This window comes from Falco biarmicus, chromosome 2, assembly GCF_023638135.1.
Source record: "Falco biarmicus isolate bFalBia1 chromosome 2, bFalBia1.pri, whole genome shotgun sequence".
NCBI lineage: Eukaryota > Metazoa > Chordata > Aves > Falconiformes > Falconidae > Falco > Falco biarmicus.
Window position 1 is genome coordinate 88,950,990 of NC_079289.1, and position 24,891 is coordinate 88,975,880.

Consider the following 24,891-nt stretch of genomic DNA (forward strand, 5'->3'; position numbering starts at 1 on the left):
GAAACTGGAAACATCTCACAACTTGCGAGATCTGATGCTGTATGGGCAACACAAAGGTTATAGTAGCTTTAATGACATGTATGAGGCATATTGTCTTTACACACCAGTACTCTATGGTAACTGCTCTTTAGTTTATTTCTTGGTAACGAGTCTCTTAGAGGAGCAAAACTGAACAGCAACAAACAAAACATTTTTGAGAGTTTAACTGTTATCTTTTAGCCACAGAAGCCACTGCAGTGGCTTTTCTTCAAAAGGTATAAAAATAATGCTTGCTTACTTGAACTAAAGGTAAAGTGCTAACTAGCATTAACTTGAAGCTGCTGAGGGTTGGCACAAGACTCGGTTTGATCAAGTTAGCACAGGAACCTTTCAAGGGAACTTCCTTCAGATCCAGTTGCCTATTAGCAAATCCAAGGACTAAGCTAATGGAGTGGGAGGGCAGCCTGACGCAGTGCTGGTGCCATCCAGGTAAAGACCAAGTGTCTGATGCCTTGACTTTACCTCTGGATCAGCAACCGCTATCTGGGCACTAAGGTGTACCTCCTACTTCCCCAAAGGATTTCTAGAAATGGCAACAGTTGTGCACAGAATGACACATCCAGCACTACACTGTAAAATATTTTCAAGATACTGGAATAAATAATTTTTCTGTGCATAAATTACCTTAAAAGCCTATACAATATTTTTCAAAAATAATACAAGAATTCCTATTGAAAGCTACTGTGTAACTACTATTCTTTTGCATTAAGCTATGCACAAACCTAAAGAATTTGCTTTGAAATATGAATTTAAATTGATACCACTTTGCAAACAGCAAACATCCACAATATTAACTTTCAGGACATTTATATCTGAGCAAGTACAGTGAAACAACAGAGAGATTTATTTTCAAAGATAATGGTAAGGAGTGGGATACAAGGAGTCTGCGTAAAAATTTATTCTGTCAGCATTTCTACCGACTCTCAACTAGAAGATTTTACCAAGCTTCCTGTAGGTTATAAGAAGGTGTGAGCTAGTAAAATGTGAGGAAAAGCATTAAGAAATATATTTTATTATTGTGAATGCTGCAGGAAAATATTGTAATCTGATAACCTGGAAGAAAAAAACCCCACCTCCATAACAACACGCTGCCATCTCTGTGTTGTCTAATGCATGCTCCAGTGCTTCAGGATTTCAGAATGGATGGTTCTGCTGTCTATGGGTAACAATTGTCCAATTATGTACAAAGGTTTCAATGCAGCAGCCTACTGACCAGTAAGGACTTGGATGGTATCAAGAACAGCATATTGGTGAAATGGTAACAATTTGGTATTTTTGCTCTCCACATCTAGTGTATATGTAGTATTGTGGAACGTGCTTTCAGAAATCAGATATTTAACGCTAACAAATTATGTACCGATTACAGATGACCTTTGGACTTGCTAAAGGTACAGTCACAATCACGCATTTTAAAAAAATCCTGCTTTTCACTATAACGTGTGAATGTATGAAATTAAATGAGGCTTACAATATAATCAGCGTGGCTGGCTGCTTGAGTATATTCCATTTCAATTTAAAATCACCACAAGCCAAGAGTGACGAATCTAATTTGATCAGTTGTTCACAAAAACACTGAAAAGAGATGTAAGCAGACCTATCAATAGCTAGTAACATCGTCTACTTTCAAAAGCAATTAATCGCTTTTTACACAACCAGAAACTCAAAATATTCAAAAAGTAATTCCAAGGCCTGATGTGCTTTTACTACACAAGTAACACATGAAGTTCTTGCTTAAGACCTAAAAACCCCGAAAATTCAAACAGAAAGGTCAGATTCTAATAAAAAGGTGAAGCTGGGTGAAGTGCTAACAGCAATCACCTACTGTAACTTGACTTCATAGGTTTGACTGCTCTTTATGAGGTGTGTCAATTGTATTTCACATTTAAATAGATTTTGAATTCTTGTACATAATAAACACATTTGACTGCAATCAAATAAGTTCACAGATTACGAATAACTTCATATAAAGCCTGTTATACACAAAGAATACACACTTTCAAAAGCGGAACAAGCTCCCATGTAATTCATGTAGTAACATATACACAGATTACAGAGCAATGTTGTCTTATCTGTTTTATCTGTCATACTTCCCATACCTTAACTCTGTGGATTTTGGTCCTGGAGGCTGCACATGTTTCTGTGGCTGAGAAAATTTTTCCAGAAGCTACTGAAACTGATTCTGATTAATGAGACTGAAGCTAACTTACAAATGGAACAGCACCTTACCGAACTGCATCCATTCAGTCAGTTGCTAATGAGCATCTGTGTAAGAGGACATTTTTGAAAGTGTTTCAAGTCAAGCTGAATTATCCAAAACATTATCTTAGATTCTAACAGGACATGACTGGTAGACAAGCCTTTTCTGGAGAATGGTGATCTGGTGTATCAGCATATCAGTGCTGTTGGAAGACTTGGATTCAACCGCAATCTACTTACTCAAAGTGGTACCATTGCTGATTTGAGGAAATAACTTTCTCACAATGTTAGGTGTAAGGACAGCATACACAAAAGTTAAACAAGACACCTGAAAGCAAATTGCTATGTCAAAAACAGTCACTAAAACAGGTGAGATGACAACAGACTAAAGCATCTGCTGCTGCGCAAAGATCAACTATAAACAAAATAAAATTCCATTTGCTACATATCAACATTGTAACAACAGATTTTTAAAATTTGAGCTTTTGTGACAGTGCCAAAGGTCTGAGATCTAACTCACTGACATTTTCAACCTTACTCACCTTCACCTAATTCCCAAACAATATTGTACACATTAGGAGGCAAAACAGATCCCCGAAGCTTCTTTTTCATCTTACCTTTCTTTTTTCTGGTGCTTATCTTCTTTTTATCTGAAAAGGGAACACGCTATATTCCAAAAATAGAAACATTTAATAAACCCCTGCCCACCTTAAACTAAATGTTTACCGGACTGTGAGGAGCAAGATGAATGTATAATTCTCAGTGATATACATAATTCCAGATAAAAATCCCACAGAACCTGGTTGCTTAGATAAATTTCTGGAATGGCTGCCCAACACAGAATTCTTTCAGACCATGTGCAGAGTGGAGTCTTATATCATCCTCTAGAAGAACAACCTAAAAATATTGCCATACTTGTTTGCAGGGAACCCCTGTCTATAGGTACCTACATCTGTAAGGTACATAGCAACTGTCTATGCACCTTCAAGCTATGTATTAAAATAGGAGAAAGTGCCAACAGGCTGCTCTTCCTGGATACACACATGTGCTTCACCAATACAGAATTAAAAAAAATAAAATCCTTTTTTCCTTTTTAAACTTCAACTTTTCCCCTTCTTCCTGTCAGACTAGTTGTTAACAAGTACTTATTCCCCTTTAGAAAACCTCTGTGCATTACAGAGTCAAACTTTCTTAGAAAACAGTTGCCTTCACGAGTTGTTGGTGCTACAGTCACCTGATGTTCACTACCACTAGTATCTGGGACCAGGAACATCCAGTTTCCCAGTACTCACTGGTTACAGCTACTGGTTTACAAACTCTGTATGTTAACAGCATGATATGCAAGAACCATCCCAGCATGCACTGAAAGATCTCTTTTTCTTTGCCACGTGATAGAGTGACAAAGAGTTTAAATACTCCACCATTACTATCCCTTTTCATGGTCCTACACAGTAACTGCAAGGGAAAACTTTCAGTACAGTCACCTTCACAGGTATGAGATTAAGCGGGGAAAAAAGAAGCCATACCTGTTCCTAATTCAATTATACTTTATCAAAGATGAAGGAATCCAAGAAACAATTAATCAGATTTTACAAAAGGTACACAAAAAGCCACCAAGTAACTGTTGGCCACTTCTGGTGAAGCTTACACCCTCTTCAGGAAAGCAACTTGGGCAAACTTCCTGAAAAGCAAACTTTTCACAAAGTAAATCTGACAAACTACCCCCTGCCAACTTTAACGTGCAACACTGGGGAAATGCAGCTCAGAAGATGAAGAATCACCTGGGTTCCGTGCTCAGGAACATCACCTCTGCTCTAATCTAGCATGCAGTCGCATTAAGAAGTGCATTACTCTGTTTTAACGCACTGGCCATTTCAAAAGAAAATGAAAACCAAACATTTCAAATTTTTTAAACAACTTCTCTTTTCTTTGCCTATTTCTCCCTGTGTGCTCCTCCTGAATTTGTCACAAGACAATACAGAAGTGGATAAAACACACACCGGCAGCTATTCTGATACCGGAGTCAGAAAATTATTTCTTTTTCAAAGACCTCCACCCATATGATCTACAAGAATATGTATCCTCTATCCTGCCCTTCAATGGAACGCAAGACCAGCCACTCTGAAATAGTGAGAGATCATGGGTTCAGCTGCCAATAAGACATCAAGGACACAACAATACACTCTGCCCCATTGATGCAACCAGCCCCGCTACTAGGATGTCAATACATTTGTTTTCTTCCCCCTCAGGGAAGCATGCCTGCTGATCATCTCCAATTTGTGAAAAGTCAGCAATTTTGAACAGGGAATACAGGAGACATGTATTCAGCAGCACAATGGACGTGAGACAGGGAAGCAGGTTACTTGGGTACCACAACATCAAGTACTTTCTGACAAAGACTGCATTAGCAGATGACAGGAGATTGAACACATAGCAAACAAAATGCTTTGCAGATTTGCCTGTCCTTGATGTTGCAGCTGATCTGGAAGAGAATGTGCAAAGTCCCTCATGCAGAGATAGCCTTTGATCTTAGTGTACTGACTTGATACACTTACAAATCTGTGCGTGCCTTTTGCCTTCCACCCTCCTTAAAGAGGGTCTACAAGTAAAATAATGAATTATCTGAGGCTGCTCTCTTATAAAGAAATACATTTTAAAAAGCCTTCTTAAATCAACTTTGTAACTGTATTTTTTCCTTTTTCATGCTTGACCTTCAAGCAGAAAGAAGAAAGATTACGTGCTATGATCTGTAGAATATTAAACTCCTCCTTTGTCTGGAGTTATCAAAATCCCTGTATTTACTGAATATGAGAAAGCAGAGGTTGATGGAGTTGGCTTTTAACTGCTAAAATCTTTTGTGGGTAAAGAATAGCTATTAATAGATAATAGCTATTCACCTTGAAGATTGTAAATTAATTTCCAAACGACCCCATACAAGAAGTTTAGTCTCTGTATTTGTCCCTTTGAAAACCAGTAGGGGCTTAGAAGAATTACACCCTCTGCTTCACTACAAATAACCAGAAAACAACAGCCTGCTCCTGTGACAGAAGCCAGAACTCTGTCTGAAAGTGATTTTTAACAGGCTGGTTTGCAGACCTCATGACAGACTTTTCTGAAGGAGTGGTGAGAGTTACAGCATTCTGCCTCCTCACAGTTAACACTGATGACTAGATGCCTTTTCCCAAGTCTTTACAATTAGCTGTGTATACTTTAGAAATAGGTTATTCTGGGATGCAGAAGTGGTTTATTTCAGAGCAACATGCTCCTCTCACTTTGCTTTAGTCAACAAAGGTTGTAACTGGAGAAGGATAAAGGAAAATATGTTGATGTTATTTTTTATTCTTTCATGAAAAACTTTGAGATGACCAAGTACTGTAGGTAACAATTTTCCACATTTGGCATCTAACATGGTAAATTCATCGACTATGTCTCTGGTACAACTTTTCCAGTGATACTATGTTATAGATCTGAACTAGTCGCCCTGGATCTCCTTTATAACCAATGAAGCAAAGAGGAGGCATTTCTCAAGTGCGATCCATACCAGGCTAGTACAGATGAGAACAGCTGAGCCATGTCCCGGTACTGCCTAATTCTCCCTGCTATACAAAGGAGCACAGGCTGATCAATTTGCATACAAATGCTTGAACTTTGAGACTTCAAAGCCAGTGGAGATGATGTGTATTCCCTTCACAGAGAGTTTTCTCCACTAATATTTGGTGTGGAATGCCTGCTTTGCTTTACATAGAAAGAGAACAGCAGAACCCCTGTTCACACAGTACCTACATACTCAAGTACCTATATCACAAGCTGAACATGAACCAGCAACGAACCCTCATAGCAAAGGTGGCCAACAGCACCCTGGGCTACATTAGCCAGAACATCACCAGCAGGTCCCAGGGACGTGACCCTTCTCCTTTGCTCAGCTCTGGTGAGACATCTGGAGTGCTGGGTCCAGTGCTGGCTCCCCCAGTACTAGAGACATGGGCTGGAGTGAGTCCAACAAAGGGCTACAAAGACACTTACAGTGACTGGACCACCCATCATACAAGAAGAGGCTGAGAGAGCTGGGACTATTCAGCCTGGAGAAGAGAAGGCTCAAGGTGGGGGACCTCATTAATTTGTGTAAATACTTGACATGAGCAGCAAAGATGGAGTCAGGCTCCTTTCTGTGGTGCCCAGTGACAGATTGAGAGGTAATGAGCACAAATTGAAATACAAGGAATTCCATGTAAACATAGTATCTTCTTTTTTTATTGTGAGGGTAGTCAAATGGTAGAACAGGTTACCCAGAGAGGTTGTGGAGTCTCTATCCATAGAAATACTCAAAACCCAAGTGCACACGGCCCTGAGCACCCTGCTGCAGGTGACCCTGCTCTGAGCAGGGAGCTGGACTAGATGATGTCTGGAGGTGCCTCCTTGCCTCAGTCATTCTGTGATTCTCTCACTAAGACTGAACTGGTATCTTCTGTGCAGAAGTAGACCTCACCTCTCTTGTGTTCATACAAAACATCACTTCTTACAGTCTTGGCACCAGAAAAACTTAGTGGACCATATCATCATTGCCAGTAGAGAGGGATGATGTATGCAGTGTCTTGGTCACTTCACTGAACTGTGACCCTTTGGCTTTTTGAGCTATTTCATACTTTAGGAATATTCATCCCTCATGTCTACTAGGACCTCACTGTTGCACGTATAGTGCAAGTGACAAATTTTGTCTTGAATATCACCATATACATACAACTTTAGCAGGCACATCCAGTGGTGGATCACCTATGGTCGAGCAGAAAATCCTACCTGTGGAAAGATAAAGGATCTTCTGTTTGCTCCTCTCCCTGCTTTCCATCTATCAAAGCAAAGCATCAGATGGATTTCATTTAAACAGAGGAAAACCTTTACATGTACCCCTACTCATTCCTGAGCTTGCTGCTGTTGCCTACCATAGCTCATTCCCTAACTCATCACTCACTTTCCTTTTTTAAAGGCAATGTATATCAGCTGAAAAGATAAGGGTGGCTTCTTACTATATAAAAGGCCTGTCACTGGGGTGATTTATATTATCTTTATAATTGGGATATATTGCACTAGAGAGCTTTGCTTTATAATGAAAAGTTTGTTTGACCTTCAGACATTCCTTGGGCCTCTCTCAGTTAGGCCCAGTTGGTAACACAAAGCACCCACATTGTCAAAAAATCTTAAATGTAAAAATTTTTGTGTTAAGTTCAACAGTATTTTCCCCCCTGAGTGCCGATTGCAGTTCAGTCTGCAGAAGAACTCCACATTTAAAACCAAAGTATATATACTGATTTGAATTATGCTAAGAACACGGTTTATCATAATAATGACCTTCAAAAATGTATTGTTCAACAGAAATACTGGCCTACTCCAGACATTTAAAAACACAGCTTGCAACTGCTGAGGAAACTTCCCAGGAAGGATGTACTCCATCTGTAAAGCTGCTGAATTTTGCAGAGAGACTTCTTCCCGTATCTCATTTTATGTTTAGAGGATGATAAAAAACCCCAGCAAACCACTTCTTTACCACATGCTTTCCCAGAGACTTTTCCCCTTCCCCTCTTTACACACCCAGAACAAGGCGACACAAAATGACCTGTTTTCAAACTAACCTTACTCTAGAATTCTTTCAGAGATGACTAATGCCAAGTAAGGCTCTGCCTATGATCATGCAAAGTTTTTCAATAAGACATACGTACAGATCTTATTGAACACTTCCCTAATCAAGAAAAAACTTCTCACAGGTTATCAAGTACAATGACAATGAAATTCCAAGTTTGGGGAGCTCCTACTGAAAATGCAGGGCCCAACTTTAACCTCATTGGGTTCAAACAATCCATAAAAATAAAGGCTACATTTTGCAATGAACTACTTCACTGTCAAGCTGTACTGCAAATTTGTTTCACTTATTGTTGCCTCTCCAAATCTTTCAACATTTCCATTTCTCAGGACTCTCTTCTGCATTTTCTGTATTGTGAATTTTTGAACTGTTTTTTGTCAAATTAATTTTAAATGAACAAATTCATTTGTTCTTTTATGTCTTTATTCTTCTTTTGCACTAATGCTTTTTTCCTCATGTAATTCAGAACAGGCATTTCTCCTTTCCTTTATAAAGTACAACCTGTTCAACAAAAAACCCACATGAATCCCTATGACAGCCTAATAAAAAGTGACCTTAGTATTAATATTTTATTGGGGCCTTGATTACAGTACCAACATAGTGCCAAGGATTTTGATGTGACAACTGGCAGTTCTTTACCTTTTTAAGAAGCAAGGACCAAAGAAATAAATAAAACCCACAACCCATCCCTCCCTCATGAAAAAGAAAGGTTTACTTTATAATTGCTATGTAACAAACAATCCTTAACAATTCAAATCCTCTCAAAGTGCAACGTAATTTTTGAAGTGTAATGCTGAACCACTAATATGGTTTCTACAGCCAGGGTAGAGGCACACAGACAATTAACTGAAAGGCATTCTAATGTATGAATGTGCAACGTTAAGGCTTTACCATGGTAATCACCAGTTTATCTTACCCTGTGGTAAACTGTGGTTATATCTTACCCTTCCTTCATTTGTCCTCATAAAACCTTCATTAAGTCTGAGTGTACTGACTCTCCTTTCACATCTATTTTTTGGTGAAGGATGCTAATACAAGACCAGGCCTAGGGCTTTCATGATAGTAAAGCGCCAGCACCTCAATCCCTGGAAGGACATGGGTCTAAAACGTGTAGCAGGCGACACTAGATGTTGATGGCAGCAGGAAACCGAAAGCTACTTCCAATGGATCTCTAAACAGTACAGCTATTAAAAAACAAAAGGTGTGTGTGTGAAGATGAGGGCTCCTGAAAGCCCAGCATGCCTATAATTTCTCAAAAAAAACCCAAAACAACCAGAACCCACCAAAAAACCCTACTCCAAAACCTGACCATATTTTCCTGCTAAAAAGCAGTTAATGGAACTGAAAGAAGGAAAACCAGAATGCACCGATGCACTGGGACACCTGCAGTGATAAGCCATTGCCACCAAACCCACTCTTTTATACTACATATGCTAGGTACTACACTAGAGTTTAAGACAAACATTTTACAGTGGCTGCCCTAACTTGAATTGCTTTTTCCTTTTTAACTTAGGAATATCCTCACTTTCTGAAATGTCTCTTCATGTTGGAAGAGCTGAGCAAACCCATGACCTACACAAGTGAGGGAGAGTGCTTTTTGCCAGGGCAGCAGATACCTGGAAATGGAGGAGCAGCAAGAGCAGCAGCCAGCCACATTGCAGGTGCCTTGAAACCCAGATACCACCAGCAAAAGTGGATGCTGGAAGGACAGCTTAAAACAAGGTGTATTTGGTTACCTACACCCTATGGGTCAGTGCAGCACTGGTATGCACTAGTAGGATAAAGAACACATGTAGGTATCAAAAATCGCTAGTGTTAAATGCCATAATGGAACAAAAAGGATCCTTTTTGGTACTTGCTAGAAAACACAGGCACACATACGTTAATAGGTTAAATACTGAAACAAAATGCATGTTTTGCTTAAAGAGCAACTCCTGACTGAATACTTCTCATGTTCAAAATCTGTGACAGCAATACAATAAAACCAAAATGAAACAAAGTCTTCAGATTGTATTCAAAAGTTCAAAAAGGCATGGACACTTCACAGCAGTTTCTGAATAATATCAGTTTCTCTTTTCTGGAAACACAGAAAATATTTTTTTGCTATCTCCTTAGAACCAGGTCACCTTTATGGCTGCTTGCATCACTGTGGTATCTGAAATATGGCTTAAACTGGGAAACAACAGATAAACTTTTGGAGAACAGAAATGGGAAAAAATAGAAATACTGTTTTTAACCTTGCATTCAGATATTCAGATACTGAACCTTTGGCTAAGAACTTCTATTTCTTTCTTTCTCTCTAAATGCAACTACTAGAAGAGTTGCAGCAGTTGTGCTTCACGGAATGCATGCATTTTATGTTCCAACATCTGCTGCTTTTGCAAAATTATGGACATGTTTCCAACCAAGAAACTATACTTTTGAATTCTAAATTAAGTAATATTTGAAACAATTGAATTATGCATCAAGTTATCATGAAACTGCATGCATGATAACCAATTTAAAATCCATTAATTCCTGTACAATACAAAATTTAAGGTATGAAATAAAAAAAAATTTCCACATCGAGGTCTTGATTATTATAGTTTACCATTACTGTTCAAAAGCATGGTAGCTAATGCTCTTACTATGTACATTAGCTGTATCTGTTTTCGTCACTCATCACTATTTTTTATTAAGGATGTTTTAAACTACACATTCAGCTCTCCTAAAGAAAAAAAAAAGTCTAACAAGGTGAATACATATGTACATTATTTATGAATAGTAAAAAAATACAATTTTTAAATTTGAATTTAATGCTCCTTTGCCCTCAAGACTAATTTCTAAATTATTTCTAAAAAAAAAAATAATTAATCTGATAAATGTGCTACTGTTATGTTCTCCTTGCTGTTTATGTAACATATATTGTTACACCAGAAATAAAAAATATACCATAACTAGCTATACATTTTAATTCCAAGTCTGTAAAATTCTATTAATGTCAAATATTGTTTGGTTTTTTTCATCTAAATAAACTAGCTTAGGCTGTCACTCACTCCTTTTTACTCATTTTTTGTTTTGTCTTACTGCATGCATCTCTCACAAAGTGAAAAAATGTCTATTTAAAGATAAGTGGAAATACCACAGTATGTAATGTTTTCATGTCAAAATAATTACATTATTATATTCTGAGTTAAATAATGTAAGATAGGAAAACATTCTGATATGCATATAACAGCTGTAATCCTGGCAGGATCAAATCAACTTCTTCAAAACATATTTCTGCTAGATAAAGACAAAGCGCTCCCTAACCTCACCAGCCGCCCCTCTCACCCGTCGAAGCCCCCTCACAGAGGAGAGACAAGCCAGGACAGAAGAGCACCCTGCTGTGTTTTTTTCTTCAAGACTGAGCCCTGTTTTGGCCTGAGAAGACATATTTTTTCTCAAAAGCCAATGGAATTGCATTATATGAAGTTTCATAGTTGGACTGTTATGAAGAGATGATCCTCAAAATAACTGGAAAAAAAAAGAAAAAAGAAAAAAGGTAGTTCTCTCTCTTTGCACCTTGTAGAGCCGCTCTTTGTCATGGAACAAGACAAATGGAATTTGCTGAGAGAGGGACTCGAAAACTGTGCAGGTGGAGGCACAGCTTGCAAGGCACAGAGATAGTGGTTGCGCTCACACACAGTTTTCTAAAACACATACTTCCAGCAGTTTCTCGTGCACTCTTTATTTTCATGGCAGTAACACCCATGGCTTCAAGTGCTCAATTTTTCCTTTCCCCCAGAAACAGAACAATCTGGACTGGTTGACACTGCCACATTTTTCTGATGGAGAGATGACGAAAATGTAATACTCCTTTATGAAGGGGGAAGCATTTTTTTAGTTAATAAACCAAATATAAGCTGTATTTAGACACTTTTCTGTCTTATGCTCATCTTTATACACGTATCATGCACCACTTTTGTGTCCCCTATGGAATAAAACAAGTATTTTATATTATGCTATTCTCTATATGGCCTTCTAGTCCTTAATGAAGAGAAGAATTTATCTCCATCCATTTTTTAGGGAAAAAAGTGTAACTAATTTTCATCATGTCTCTGATATAAATCTGTTGTTTGTTAAGGATACAGAAATGTATTTAAAAAGAAATATCTCCTGTGCAGTTATTATACTCACTAAATATAATAATTAAAATAATTTTATTTGCAGCATTAATGTAAATCTTGGAGATCAAATAAGGATCCTGTTTTCACAATCTGTGTTCACAAATAATGATTCTATGTATCTCTTTTAAAGGTCAACATAATTCAAACTGGTTTGGAGACAAATTCTCCTTGGACTTGTATGCTTAGCAGATGCGAGTTGAGGTAATTACATTTAACATCAAGAAGATGACAGATTTGCATCACCTGTGAACCCAGGCCAAGTTTGGGAGCTTGAAATAGCTTTTGGCAAGTCTACAGTAAAAGAGTTGCCTTATGTAATAAGCACAGCAAAATTACGCACTGATACACATGCAACACAGTATTAAGTCTGGAGGTGCTCCACAGAAAGTTTTCTTTGTGTTTCTATTTCACCGTTTCCCTTGTGACACAGATATTACAGTTTTCTTCCTTTTTATTAGTATCACAAATTGTGACCACTTACTATTTACACCATCCCTTTCATACGAATTTTCTGTTACTGAAAGTATTTTCCCCTTGGTGGTTTCCTTTAATACTGTGGCATAATAAATGCATGCTTGCTGTCATGAGCGTGAGAGAAAGCTTTGTATTTCTGATGTAATTTTGATACATCACGGTGTTATAGAATGAAATAAAATCATCAAATTCTAACATTTCACAATACTCTCTTCATTCAACCTACCAAAGGCAGATCAATATATAGAACAGTTTCTATCTGCCCAGTTCTAATAAAGTATCAGGACAAAAGAACCATAAAATCGCCTGAATATATTAATTTTATCTTCTCTGACATGCAGTTTGAAACAAAAAATGGTTTGCTGTATGGTTAGACAAACTTATAGCCAAATATGTGCAAAGGTAATAAATCAGCATGCAGACATGAACATATTATGCGAAAACAAATTTAAGAAAAGCAGTTTTACTCAATAAAAGACATCTTTGGCCCATGAGAAATCAGCTGTATTTCCTCTGTCTTTTGTGGAAGCAAGGTTTCATTACACACATACAGGGCCATAAACAATACTTTTCCAAACATCTTTATAGCTGACACCAAATACCTGAACCAGATACCCTCAGCCAAAATACAATAAAGTTACAAACTGTGGAACTTTCTGTAAATTCAGCTACAGAATCTTTAAATTTAAAGATATGAGGTATCAATGAGAAAAATTAAGAGGCTCCAAATTTGCAGGCAATACAGTCAAGGTTTCCAACCTAATTTTAAGGGAAATCATAATTAAAGACTTGCAAGTCCTTCCACAACCCTCTTGAACTGTGCTGGCCATGAAGAAACGGAAAAAGAGAGCTGGTATTATGTACAACACTATACATCATCTTCAGTAGGTCACTGGTCTTTTAAATAATCTCTAGTGAACAAATAAGATTTCAGAAAGTTTTTAGTAGATAATTACACTTCCTGATTTTGTAATTAGTGGAACTACATGTAATTACATAATAATTATGACGGTAATTACGTAATTAAGATGTATAATTATGTAGTAAAAAACATTATGGAAATAAAAGCCATCAACTGTATAAGCACAATACATTTTTAAAAATAAATTCTGTATCATCTGTTTAAAGCTACCATTTTCCTCAAAATATCAAAGTGATTATGAGCCATCACTGGCAAGTTCTAAAATACATTTCGTGTGAGACTTAAAAATGATACAGATAATTGTATCTTTTAAAAAATCTCTTCAAAGCCTTAGCTTTACATTATCCTTCTGATGTCTAGACACATGTATACTGAATGGATTATACAGAGTTAAATTGTTTATATTTTATTTCCAATTCCCACTAAAATAATTTTAAAAAAATTAGCATCGATGTCAGAATTCCAGTATGTAACAGACAGAAATTTTTTTGAGTGCACTGAGACCAATGAAATTAAGGGTCTTCTAAAAGGAGGAACATGCTGGTCTTGCTCTTCCCCCTAGAGAAAACAGCTTACTGCTGTGAGAAGCAGTAGTCATTAAAAGAAGCCTTTTCACTTCTGACTTGCATTTAACAACAACAGAACTGCTCCCCATCAAAAAAACCACCCCAAACTTCATTAACAGAGATGAAAACAGACAAAGGTCTCTATAAGAAAAATGCCAAAGAGTTGCAGATAAAAAAGAAACCGTGAAGAAAAAAGAGCTTTAAAAAATACTTTTGTTTAGAGAAACTCACAAGAGAACAGATAGAGGAGGCAGATGACATGAGACTACACCACTGCATGCATTATAACAAGGTGGCATGTATCTGTATACTTACACATGCACTCCTGTCATGCCACAGATTTCTCACGTTGTGGACATATCATAACTATTTTAGGTCATTATTTCCATTAATTTCATTCACAAGTAGAGAAAATAACTCAACAACTCGTAACTCCAAGCGAGGTGTCACAGGCCACTAAGTTTTGCGCTCAGAGAAAGGGTACAGATATGTACAGTGTAACGGGTTTACTTAGATTTCCTATGTTTAACAAAAAGACCACACGAGCAGAAACATAATGGAGAAAAAGTTACACTTAATATGTTAAAAATGGCAATAAAAAAAGTATGATCATTATGGGAGGATAATTTAAGATTTAAACATCAGCTAACTGCCCATACATTACTTCAAAAGGGTCAAAAAACCTACAGTGAATAATTTTCAGTAGTTTTTGCTTTCAAAAAAGTTAGTGAGATTTAAAAATACTTAAGAAACGGTGACTCAAATTTAAAAAAAAAAGTTCAGAAATAATCCTCTTCAAAACAACACATTAAGGAAAAATGAACAAGTGCTTTTGAAGATATACTCAGAGATTAAATTCTTGAAAATTATTATTTTACAATCTCTTCAAAACAACATGATTGGAAGACAAAGTACTTGACAGCATTTGTTTGCTTGGATGTAAAGATCACTATAGTGAACTGAAGTCTCAGCGACAGTGCCTGGAGACGTGACACAAACAGAAATGCTCGGTTTATTGAACTGTACTCTCTGGAAAGAGATATGCCAAGTTTCAGCTGTTGCTATCTTAAAAAGAAATGCACAGACACATATGCATGTAGGTTATTTATATGATTTCTCCTTATCTTCCCCTGGAGAGTGCACACAGATAACTATATCCCCATCCTTATTTATTGCAGTAAGTATTTTTTTTTGCAGTCTTCCTGCCAATATATTGATAAAAATGTGGCAAACTGTTCTGATGCCAGACCACTCCGTTTCATTACACTGGTTTCAGATACAATACAATTGTTCAAGCTCCACCTCACACTGCTCTCCTCCCTTTACCTGACGGAACCTCCACGCTGTACCTCAGAGCAGGAATGGCTCCTTGCTCAGGCCCGTCCTTTCAACCCTAACTGCAGTTACTCTGCCTCCCTCCATCTCACCACCCTTACCAGCCAAAAGGGAGACACACACCAAACCACAACAACAAGTAGCTCTGCCAACATCCCCATGACAAATGGTCTTCCTTCAGTGTTACAAGAAATCTTCCATTGCAAAAAATAAATAAATAAATAAATAAATAAATCAAAATCACTTCAACCTGCTACTTGGCAGACCAAATTATGAACATACTGGGGAAAAACACCCAATGCTGAAACGATAGGATTCACACAAATATCCAGAGCTGAATTTTATTTCTTTATGTCTAGGTCTAACCATCTAGAACAGTTTCATTTTCCCAACATAATTTTGCAGTTTATTCATCCATAAACTAGGCACTTTCAGTGTTTGCATGGAAGGGTGGAATGAGGTACACAGAAAGCTGTGATAAATTATGAAAACATCCTCTGATCATGCATTTGGTTTTACAAAGCCACAGTCCACAAGTATATGATCAAAAAAATTATATTCTATTTCAACACTCCGGTCCCTGCTGTGTAATACAGTGGAGTTCAACTACTGGCCAACAAGGGTTTGAAGAGTTGTGCATTACAAACATCCTAACTAAGAATGAGGTAACAGTAACAGCATCAAACATGGAAGCAGTGTCCGTTTTAACACATTTAACACACATGTAGGTAGACATGTACAAACTCCTTAAGATTTTCTGGATGAGTTATAAAACCAGCAAAGAATGTGGTTAGACCCATGTAAAACTGCAGCTCAGTATAGCACAAGAAGCGATGCTGAAAACGCAGTGGAAGTGCAACTGGTAAACTCTTTCTGCTTATTGGAATTCTGCTTTAACTTAGCTTTTCACTCTTCAATGCAATCAAACCAAGTCTTTTTCACTAAATTCAGCTAATTTTACACCTCCATTGACATGTTATAAAGTATCTATCTATCTACATATGTACATACACTTATATACATATTTCAAAGATGTAGGTCTTCCTAACAAGCAAGAACATCTAACCACTTTTCCCAACGTTACTCCCCTCCCATTCTCACTTTCTTCTGCCAGATTTTTTTGAATCCAACAACTGTGGGTTCAATAGTTGAAAATATTCTGGGAAATAATATACTGCAGCACCTTTGCAGTTTCTGTCCCTGAAATACTTCAATGCCTTGCAAACAACATTTGTGACCTTCCCTCTCTCAGAAATGGGACGGTGGAAAGGTGGTGGCTTTCAGCCTCATTCTACACTACTGAACAGAAAAAAATACTATGACCAGGATCCTATTTCTCTAAAAAAATTGCAGCACCATAAACAACCTCAGTGATAGTAATGCCTGTGGAATAATGCTGCAGTCATTGTTAATAAGGAGACTGCAGCACTCATCTTCTATTTGATGCCAGGAGGGGGAACTGAAGACATCTGCGTGAGGCTGAGTAGTTGTATTGACTTTATGTGGCTCCATTTATCTTCGTTTTTAAAGGTTTTCATTTTACTGTAGAAGCAAAAGGAAAACACTAATATCTTTGATTATTTAACTTACCAATTTGAATATTGATACCAATATTTGAATGGAATAATGACATAAAGCTTACTACACTCTATTTTGATTTCCTGATGACATAGCCATAAAAATACATTGGTTTCCACTTGTGAAGTTAAGGCATACAGACACAGCATACTCTGTCTGTATTTAAACACGTAGTTTAAAACCACTGATTGTTTACCTAGCCCTTTTTTACCCATATGAACAGAGGTTGCTACTAATTTGCTGCTCCTTGCTGCTTCTTACTGCAGCTAAAAACTAAATGTAAGAAAGTGCGGAAAATATTTTTAGTATGTTGCTAGTCACAATAGTGATCTTCTTCCTTTCCCGATTAAAAAAATAACTCAGAACAAACAGCCCTTATGATATTATTGGTATCTGTAAATTAAGGGTTTTGGTATAGCGACATTGAAAATAAAACTGGTTTTGACCCGACTAACTCTGCAACAGTTTCTAATTTAGAAAGAGAGCATAGGAATTTCAGAATTTCACTTTGTGCAGTATGACAACTGAGAACCTTGCACTGTTTCACAATGTTAACATATTAAACTGTTATCATCATAGCAGACCTTAAACTTCCAGATGGATGGGAGCATCTGTTTGGAACATAAATGCTGCTATTAATAACAGGACTAAAGACCCGTAACTATATAACCCAGGTATTCCTGGATGGTGTAATTGACAGCTAACTTCACCAATCACTGAAACAAAAAAGCATCACATAGACCAATCAGTTTATTTTTGATTCTTAGAGGGAAAAGGTGGACCAACAACAGTATATGAGGATTACAAGAGACCACAAATGAAACATGAGTGAATGATGTTGTTGCCAATGTTGTAAGCACTGTACTGGTATAAATAAACAGAAGAACCGTCTACAAAACATGTTAATTAATCCTTCTGCTGTATTCCACTCTAGTAGATCTGACCTATTGAAGGTCTATTAAAAAAACCCAAAAAAGCGAACATGCAGAGAAGTGGAAAACTCTGCTTCTGTTCTTCAAAAAAATTCAAGTCAGTAGTTGAAAGAGACTTAGCATACAGATTTTAAATATGGAAAACTCAAAAAGAACAGTCTATCACCCATCATGCACAGAGTAAGCTTCAGAAAGCAAAATGCATCTTAGATATAGCGAAGCTCACTAAGTACAGTGAAGCACCAGAAGGAAATTGTTGTAGAACTTGACGAGTTGTAGAATCTGCATCACCAGTGGATTTTTAAATTTAGCCTATCTTTAAAAAGTAAACTATGGTATTGATCCTCTTGCAGTGAAAGGGAGCAGCTTGGATGTCTTTTTGAAGTCCCACTGATTTCACAATTATTATTTTAGATTCTGTTTCAATAAATAGTATGGACCTTCAATATAAATAGCTGAACAAATGAAACCTGTTCTGTAATTAACATTCTGTATTTTGAAGCATTGAGTACAGAAGATGCAAGTGAACTAGTAGCAAATCTCAAGGTTCTGAATGAAAGAAGATTGAATTCTTTCGAACAATGGTGGAAAACACATTTATATCTTGAATCTCTAGCCACTGAAAATTACTTCTTTTTATAGAAGAACACCCTAAGATGAATAACACCTAAAGCTGCTATTAAGAATAAACAGAATCTACAAGAAAGAAGAACTGGTCTTTAAAAATTCAGGAAGACTGGCAATCAAAGGTAGAATTGACAAAAGTCTACAGAATTTAGGCTTTGAAAAACAAGATCCCAAAACAAAGCAAAAAACCTCACCAAACCAAAATTAAACCAGTAATTAAGTGGTTTACTCACACAAAAAATAGAGAGAAGAGTGAAAATACCAAAGATGTGCAAAACCTACATTAAAATTTTGCCTCCATTGACGATAAAGCAATGATGCTGATCACATGTCAGACTGGACAGAATGGCTTGTGAATTATGGCATGGAAACAAATTTTTTTGGCTTCATGTTATGAAAGGAAGCTCACTAAATCTCCATTCCAGAGCTACAACAAGATTGGCACATGAAAATTATTTCAGTCCTACAGAGTTTTACATTAAAAGCATCAAATCAGTAACATATATTACTAGAAAACAGAACACTGGTATCTATAAAATGAAAAGGTGACCCAAATAGCCTTAAGCAATTATTCTCAAGTACTGTATGCATTTTAGAGCAACTGAAAGATGTCTTCCTCACAAAGGATATTTGCAAAATGGCACAGAATTGTACATAAGTTTACTAGACTCACCCAGTTAAGCCTCTTTGAAAAGAACTAATTTTCAAAGGATAAGTAACAGATATAATTTATCTGGCCTTAACACCTGCTGCAGAACCAAAACTGAAATAATTGGCTGGCTGAAGACAACTACACAGAAACTTTCAATTAGCTAAGAAAAAGAGAAAAATACACCATGCTTAGAGGAGAGTAGAAGGTCCTAGCAGAGTTCTTACAATTCCTTGAGAATTACTGTGGAAACTAATTTTAGTGAATTTTCTCCAATTAGTGGTGAGAGTCCAAGGAACATTTTCCAATTAAAGCACAAGGTAGGAAATTATGTGAATGCAGAAGCCACCATACTATTTTTCAGAGATAATTCATTAACCTTGAAGTCTAAAATTACAAATGAGATTAAGCAGTCCAAAATGAATAAAACCAGGAAAATTAAAAGTAAACCAAAATTTCATATGAACCCATGAATTTGGAATTACAGGAGGAAAAAAAAACCCCTTGAACCTCAAGATATCTATCATTACTTAACTACAAGTTAATGATACGAAGAGGGCACAGGTGACTCACGAAAGCATCAGCGGAAGTACCTCCAGCAAACATACAGATCCTGTGTACACGACACTGGATAAATACCATCTAAAATACCATTGTTTCTCTAGTTTCTAGTTTCTCATAGTCAAAGATTAACTTAACCTAGAAAAGACTGCACACGAAGGCACTAAGAGGAAGGATCATGCAGCAGAGACCAAGTCTTCCTAAAGAAAGTGGCATGCCTCTGCCTTAGTTTAAAACAAAACAGAGATGTCACCACTGTTTCCAAAAGCACAGTAGAGAACGTCAAGGAAGGGAAATAAACATTTAGTGAATGGACATAAACCAACCACAAACAAGACAGAATGGGAAAATTACAGTGAATTTTCAGTCATCACAGATGGAGGGTATGAAACACATCCTGAACAGCAGCAAAATCTTGAACAGCAGCAAAAAGGGGAAGGACCACTCACAGGTTTCAAAATGAAGTGCCATAAACTTGCAACCCTTAAAGATGTGGTGGTCTACAGTAGAAAGGATTGGATGTGATCACCCATGAAGCCTCTTCCACTCTTATATCCTTGTATTAAGCATGAGATCTACACACAAAATAATTTGGTTTCAACTAGTGGTAACATCCACCATGTAACATGCCTTCAGTACATCTACAAAATTGTATTGTATGGCTTTAGAAAGAAAATTTAGAAAGGCTGAATTTTTTAGTCTCTTTCCATCACCCAGCAAACTAGGTGGTGATGCAGGGCAGGAGTGGGGAAGACTGTCACAGCAAAGCAGCTACCAGAATGGCAGTGTCAAGCAGTAGCATCTTTTCTTCAGAGGCACCACCAAAACTGCACAGAGGACACAGTGGAAGTGCTCTCTGCGAACAATGCACTTCAATGGCAGGACCCAAACATGTCTTTATTCAGAATTCCAAGCGTTACCCCACCTTCAGACGTATTCTTCTGTCAGCTTGAAAATCACTTAGTTGCACAAAACCCGTGGATCCATTACAGCTTAGAAATGTTTTAGTTCAGAAATTGTTATGGTAATTGAAAGACAAGTAGTAAAAAATATAATCTTCCTAACATTAGCTTAATCTGTATATTTAAGAGAGCTTTGTAGACAATTAGCATTACTGCTTTTCTTGTGCCATCATTTTCTCCCCGATAAAAAGTGTCTCTTCAATATTAATAGCTGAACATGTTTTAATTGGCTTTTCTTTTAGATAGTGTAGGCATATATTTTAATTTATTTACTGAAGCTCATGTGTCCTTCAGACTTCAAGCAAAGAGATTTCTCTAACGGTGTAACATGCAAGAAAAGCACTTTTCCCAAAGTACAATCGCTTTAAAAGAAGAAAGGAGACATACAATATATTCTTAAAGTGGTTAACCCTGATACAACACATTCCTCTTATAGGAGATAGGCAAATTCATACTTTCTTCTATTTTCTGCTTTGGATTACAGCCTTGTAGTTCAGATTAGAAGAGTACAAATGTGTAGGTCTAGTTTCCAGCATGCAAGTTGCTATTCAACTACAGTCAAAAGAATTTAAACTTACCTTTCTCTTCTTCAGTAATCACTTTATCCACTGCATAATCCACATCAAAAATGTATCGGTAGAAGCAGAGCTGAGTGTACAGGGCCTTATCAGAATACTGTAATGTAAGAAGATAGTAATTAAAAACTCAACTCAGAAGTGCGTCTCTCGCACCCATTTCTAAGTCCAAAAGGTGATTCTCTGTGTTTTGTTCTAACAGTTTGTATGTTCCATTCATGTCAGATTTTGGTACTATTATAATGATGATGATGCAAAATCTCTTTACTGCATCTCTACATTTTTTCTCTTCTCACTATTTACACCAAGCATTTATATAGATCATACTGAACTTACCCATTCTTACAGAAACATAAATTAAATTTATCCACTCTTATAAATACGTGTATCACAATGATGCTCTAGCAACAAAATGAAAGTCATCAGAATGATGGGACAAAGGAGTAACTTTAGTGCTTTAGTATACAGTACAATGCAATGATCTCAAAAAAGAAAAAAACCTACCTGATACAGGTGCACGCCCCCACTGTTACATAAATTGTGAACATGCCATTCAAATAAGAACAGATGCATATATATCTTTACAGCTATGTCATCATTTTGCTTTAAACATCTGTGAAGGCTACTGCATGTTAGTAATCACACATTTAGTTCAAAGATCTGCAGGTGTGTACATGTGGAATATGATATTCAATTAAATGCTCTGAATGTCAATGATGTCAAGCCTATGTGCTGCTCCTCTAGTTCAAAAGTACATGCCTGCATGCACATGAACTAGCGTCACTATTCTGTGCACTAGAAGATTGCTCGAATAGACACAAGATCCACCTGGCCCGTGCTACAACTAAACCATTTCAAGTTAACCTTCTCGAACTCTTGTTCAATAACACCACATTCCGGTCCCGCTCTGTAATACAGTGGAGTCCAACTACTGGCCAACAAGGGTTTGAAGAGTTGTGCATTACAAACATCCTAACTAAGAATGAGGTAACAGTAACAGCATCAAACATGGAAGCAGTGTCCGTTTTAACACATTTAACACACATATAGGTAGACATGTACAAACTCCTTAAGATTTTCTGGATGAGTTATAAAACCAGCAAAGAATGTGGTTAGACCCATGTAAAACTGCAGCTCAGTATAGCACAAGAAGCGATGCTGAAAACGCAGTGGAAGTGCAACTGGTAAACTCTTTCTGCTTATTGGAATTCTGCTTTAACTTAGCTTTTCACTCTTCAATGCAATCAAACCAAGTCTTTTTTACTAAATTCAGCTAATTTTACACCTCCATTGACATGTTATAAAGTATCTATAACTATTAAGCAACTCATGTTGACAACTATTACTACTGCTTAGTTATTTTTTATATATCTTAACAGTATACTTCTTTCCACTTCATGTGAACCTATTTTAAAAAAAGACACACAGAAGCTTATTTTATTCCTTATTAGCTATTCTACGATATGCATCATCATTATACTATTATACACCAGTTATTTTTAGTAAATCCTGATTACTGCTTCCTGAAGAAGAAAAAAGGAGGACGACAGCGATTAAGTTATTTGTTTAGTTTTTTAGATTCAGCTGTAATTGCTGGTACACATCTCCCTGACTGCACACATGAAGCAGGTTGAATAGAACACTGAAATTACCTCCTTCATAATAGTTTGTTTTGATAATGTATTGTGTGTTGAGATGATGAGAAACAGTTGCTGTCAATTTGATTAGCCATTATATTTTTATGTTAATTGCCATTATTGGGTCCATTCTGTTTAGTGTCACCATAGAAGCCATACAATGTTAGCATAAATAACAAATTGGAGTAAATTAGGAAGATATATTTTTGCCAATTCATTTTAATTGCCCCTCAGTCCTTCCGTCGGTTAACGCAGCTGTTGACCCATAATAAGCGCTAGGTCAATATAGCTGCTTGTCAATTCAGAAATGCAAAGTGCTGTGCTGCTGGTAATGGATATACAACAACCTTTGCCAGCCAACTGAAGCAAACGAATGACAACCCACATGAAAGAATAAAGCATCAGCTATAGAGTTTAGTGACCTGATACTAGTAGGCAGGCTAATTGAAAGTCACTGCTTAAATGGATAAAGAAAATACAAAAATCAGTATGTAAAAATGTATGCATGCACACATAGACAGATATATACATACACACAGAATTATTTTTTTTTTATTGACAATGTGCTAGTATCTCCTACCCTTTAGCTTCCTGCCACATCTTAGAATTAGTAACTGGTGGAAAACAAAGGGTTTTGAAGATTTTTAATGCAATTAAGTATGAATATTATGGCATACTTATGAAACCATGGAAGAGGTACCTTAAATTTAAAAGGACTTTAGGAATTACTTATATCATCACTTCTCGTATTTCCTTAAATTCTGGTAACTTGTAGCTTAAAAAAAAGAAAAAAAAAAAGAAAAAAAAAAAAAAGAAAAAAGCCCAATCCTTAAAACTCCAAACCCAAGTAATACTTTACTTTTAGCAGTGAATTTTTTGTTTAAAAAACCTGACACCCCTAACATTATGGTAAGAACTTGGGCTAAATTTGTATCGTCATTGATGCATTCTTCCTTCCCATGAAAGACAGAATAGTAAATACATGAAAATAAAACTCTATTTTGAAGTTCTTATTTGTTCCATGATATTTGATTTCTTGATTTCATTAAGAACTGGCTTCAGCTGATAAATCTGCTTCTTTGACAGCTTCCATTCATGGAAAGAACAGCATTCTTTCCATGCAACCATTTTTTTAAAAAAGCAATAAACAAATGAAGGAACCAAAGATATACAGTTTGCATTCAGCAGTTATTCACTCCTTTGGACAGAGAAATCAAGCTTCTAATATAAAAATAACAGATGTAACAAAAAAAAATTTCATTGTACTTGGCCAACAAAAGATTAATTTAAAGAAATCTAGGTTTAATATGATTGCAGACTGTTTCCTGTAGCATCAGAAGGCCAACAGCAAACCTCCAACCTGCCTTCCCAGGAAGAATTTAAGATTGCACAGATTACCTAACAGGAAACTGATGGTGTCTTCTTGACAGAACTGGTAAATTACGAACTGGAAAAGCAAATTTTCCTATGACTAAGCACAAAACTAGGGTTCAAAATGCTCAGTCATGAAAAGAAAATAATCTCGCTCAGCTACCACACATGCCAGGGAACGTTCATTAGGGCAGATATATTTAGGAAAGGAGATTTGACAGATGCAACACATTTGTATTTCTGGAGTTCCTGAAGGTCATCTGTGCCTCCACACATGCCCAAGTCCACCCTTCTTGATGGCAATCGCTACCTTAGCATTTGTCTTGTCCCTACAGCTGCTGATGTCTGAACAAAACACTGGCCTGAAGGGTAGCATCATCTCTTCTGTCTTACAAATGCCTAAAAACTCGGCTCCAGAGCAATGCCCCCTTGGTATGCTCACTCCATCTCTCTCTGTCCCTGCAAACCCTGACGCATTTTTTCCAAATCAAAGTGAAATTTCAAGGTGATAATGTCCCAATTCCCTCAGTCTGCAACAGTGTAGTCAGCAAGTAGGGAATTTTTCCAGAAGCAGCAGACACAGGTTTGCAACTCTTCTAGCAAGAAGAGAGAACTGAACTTGGTTTTCTTAACCTTGCACAGGGAGGGCGGAAAAATTGCCAGTGTCCCCCTTTCCTCTTTTTTTTT

At 36.9% G+C, this 24,891-nt stretch overlaps 1 protein-coding gene across 2 annotated transcripts in view; it reads right to left on the reverse strand.

Moving 5' to 3' along the window:
• Nucleotides 1-24,891, reverse strand: part of POLA1 (DNA polymerase alpha 1, catalytic subunit) — a 204,201-nt gene that overhangs the window by 22,737 nt on the left and 156,573 nt on the right. For both annotated transcript variants that reach the window (XM_056328060.1, XM_056328059.1), the window contains exon 36: nt 21,200-21,296. In XM_056328060.1, coding sequence (XP_056184035.1) covers nt 21,200-21,296 — 97 coding nt within the window. The remainder of the gene's footprint in view (nt 1-21,199; nt 21,297-24,891) is intronic.